Source organism: Ciona intestinalis, unplaced genomic scaffold (assembly GCF_000224145.3).
Source record: "Ciona intestinalis unplaced genomic scaffold, KH HT000942.1, whole genome shotgun sequence".
NCBI lineage: Eukaryota > Metazoa > Chordata > Ascidiacea > Phlebobranchia > Cionidae > Ciona > Ciona intestinalis.
In genome coordinates this window covers 1-3,502 of record NW_004191263.1, presented here as the reverse complement: position 1 = coordinate 3,502, position 3,502 = coordinate 1, and the positions used below count along the sequence as shown (strand labels likewise).

The 3,502-nt window shown below is 31.4% G+C and overlaps 1 protein-coding gene across 1 annotated transcript; it reads right to left on the bottom strand.

The window, feature by feature from the left end:
• Positions 1–6: 6 nt before the first annotated feature.
• Positions 7–2,729, bottom strand: LOC104266143 (calcium-responsive transcription factor-like). The gene is made up of 4 exons (XM_026839788.1): positions 2,647–2,729; positions 1,532–1,672; positions 786–1,455; positions 7–221 (listed from the first exon to the last, which is right to left on the bottom strand). The coding sequence occupies exons 1-4, from the start codon at positions 2,725–2,727 to the stop codon at positions 157–159; spliced, it is 957 nt and encodes a 318-aa protein (XP_026695589.1). The 5' UTR covers positions 2,728–2,729; the 3' UTR covers positions 7–156.
• Between the last annotated feature and the right edge of the window lie 773 nt (positions 2,730–3,502).

Sequence of the window (3,502 nt, the reverse complement as noted above, 5' to 3'; positions counted from 1 at the left end):
ATGGATAAAGCAAGTTTTATTCCTAGTTAAACTGTAAAAACATACTTTTTTATTGCTTGTGGTAAGAAGTCATGGTGAAGTACTTTTAACAGTCCAGATAAGGATTTGTCTGCATTGAATTTCATGTGACATTCCTTCAGCATTCTGTTTTGCCTTTCAACACCATTGTTTGTACCAATCAAAACACCCATTTTTTCTGTTCGGTAAAGTGAAACCCATCTCTGTATAAAAAAGAGACATAAACATTTTTTTAAATGTAATTTGCAATTTTGCATAGTGTACAATATTAAGCATTTAAAAAGTCAAATATTGTTTACTAATAACCTGCTTTTCAGGCCACCATTCATTTTGAAAATATTTTTGCAGCTTTGGGTTTTCTGTATACACTTCACTGTTCATAAGCGAATCTAAAGCACCCTCAAGCTCAGCATTGTTTTCTGCCTTTGCTATTGCTCGTAAACCAGATAAAACTGTTTCTTTTCTGTCTCCAACACCATTATCCGACTTTTTTACCCATCGTCCCCATGCTTGTTCACGGTGGAAGTTACACAGAAGCACTTTACAACCTGATAAAAATTATGAAATACTTTTAGATCTGCTAATAGTGTTGCTCACAAGCATGTATTACCTACATGTTAATTTTAATTTCATGTCTGTTTATTTTCGTCCTGTACTACTATTACCTATGAACCATTCTAAGTTTGAATTACATGCTTCCTATATAATAGTGATAACCTAATGTGACACATTCAAAATTAATAATTTAGCACTACAAAAAACCTAACCTTTGAATGTTTCTTCCACGGCATTAATTTCCGCCTTACAATTGTCAGTCATAAAGAACGAAGGATTCCATTCAGGTGCCCAAGTTTTTAACATTTTAAGAGCTTCTGTTATGTCTGCCTGACATTCATTTTGCAAAACAAAACATGCAACTACTTGATAGTTGACATTTGTTTTGACGCACAAAAAGAACAAAGGCAGTGCATACTTTGATGTTTTGTAAGTTGCATCAAGAAGACAAATATCTTGTCCATAACGCAGCAGAAGTCTTTTTTGCCAGGTAGTTTGGTAAACAAACAGCATTGTTTGTTTACAATCAATAGCAGGATTGCTTTTCATGGAATTCCCACCGGCAATGTATGGACGAAAGAAAATGTTACTTTCTGGAGAATTGGCTTTCCAATCATCAATTAGCAATGCCACATTTGATTGATCAATTTTCGAAAGTTTTCGTTTTGTAAATTCAACATAGTAGTGATTACGAATGTCTTTTATTGTTGGAAAGTATCTTCTATTTGTTACCAAAGGTGGTGTTTTGTTTTTAAACAACTCACATGTAACAAAAATCTGAAGGTGTCGCTTAAACTCCATTATGTTACGCACTCCTTCATCCAACAATTGCCCAATTTTTGCAATTAATCTTTTATCTACTCGTTGTAAGATTCCTGAATCCTGTTATAAAGAAAATGTCCAGTTAATTATTGCTCACTAAATGCGGTAGTAATAATGCAAACAATTCATGACTAACCTGACCAATCGAATGGCCAGAGTGATCTGAGGTAGCAGGAAACTGTACAACAACAACAGATTGAAAAGTTTTTGAGTGCAAACCAGTAGCACGTATTCGTTTGGAAATTTTCTCTCTCTCTGATCGCTTATCGGTGGTTAACTAGGAAAAAAGGGTACAAATGATAAAGTTGGTCGTTTTAAAGGGGCATACCAATGAAAAATCAAAATTTGTGTATCGATAGATATGCTCAAATGTCAAATATGACCTAAAGCTACCATCAAAGTTTTAAAATACGAAACAGCTTTTGAAAAAAATGAGTTTAAAAAACGCAAATGCAACCGCTGGAGTAAAAAAATTGGCCGTGACACAATGTATGGCATTTTCCATAAGAAAAAATTCACTCAACTTTGATCGTTTCTATTTTCTAAAATAATGAAGAAAATTCAAATTTTATTTCCGATTTGGCCTAATAAATGCTTCTTCTTTAAGAATATATATAAAAAATTGTAAAACATAGACGTTATTATGTTTTAATTTTCGATTGAACATAGCTGCATAATATGCAGACTCAGCACCTTTTTCCTTTTAATTAATTTTTAACATTTTTTTTATATTAAAATGTTCATTATGTCTTTTAATTACTGCTACCTGCTGTACCATTTTCTTTATAAAAAAATCAGTTGTTGGTGTTTACTTTTATGAAAAAAATTGAAAAATTGCTGAATCATCATAATCTGGTATGTAGCTAGTTCAATCGAAAAAATTAAAACAAAATAAAGTTTACATTTTTATCTTTTTTTTATATATTCACAAAGAAGAAGCATTCATTATACCAAATCCAAAATAAATTTGAAATTTCTTTAGTATTTTAGAAAATAGAAACAGTCAAAGATGAGTGAATTTTTTCTTATGGGAAATCACATGCATTGTCGAAACAGCCGATTTTTTTTTTCACGCAATTTTTTTCAGAAGCTGTATCGTTTTGGCAAACTTTGATAGTACCTTTAGGTCGCATATGAGCATATCTATCCATATACAAATTTTTATTTTTCGTTGGTATGCCCCTTTAAAATAAACTATTTTATCATAAAACAAGAAATGTGTGGAAAGCAACTTAAAAAATAACAATTTACCTTGTATTCAGGAAACTTTTGAATTTCCCTGATTATTAAACAAGCTGGGCAATTTTTTTTCTTTGTTCCTTGAACACACATATATTTTTTTTGTTGATATGTGTGATCACTTTGATGAACAGCTTTTTTTGGTTTCTTCAATTTTTCCTTGCCAAATTGACAAGTCTTTTTGATAAAAGATTTCACAATAAAAGGAGTGTTGTCTTTTTCATCAAATTGCACGCGACTTTTTTTTAAATCTACAAAATATTACTGTTCAGGCAAGGTCATGTGCTTCCCATTTATAAAAAGCAGCAAAAGTTTAAATGTATTTATACACATTACCAATTTACCATATATTGATTCATGCAATAGTTTCATTTGCAGTTTTTAAAAATAAACATTCTGGTGACATGAATATATAAAATTAACCAAAAAAAAATTTACCATGATGCTTATTCGTGCATGCAACAAATTTTGAAACAGTTCGCGTTTCAAAGTCGTCTATTGCATTAAGAGCTTCTTTATTAGAGGAATACTGCACGGTTGCACCACTAAGTTCCGCTAAAGGGGATTGTTCGTTTTTCCCAATATTAATCTTTTTTGTATCAGCCATCTCAGGACAGAAAGGCTTCAATAAACTTTGTCTTTTCCTGAATTAATATTAATAAAAAACACATTATCATAATGTGCCCTCCTAATTCATTTTAACTTTACGCTAGTTGTGACACAACACTTTGGTGTTATGGTGCAACTCACGAAATTTAGATCAAAAGACGGCAGCTCGTAAAAGCTTCCGTAACCTTAAACTTAAGAAATTTGCGGACTGTGGTGTTATACAATTATAAAGCTAAGTATAAGAATACTTAATACTTAC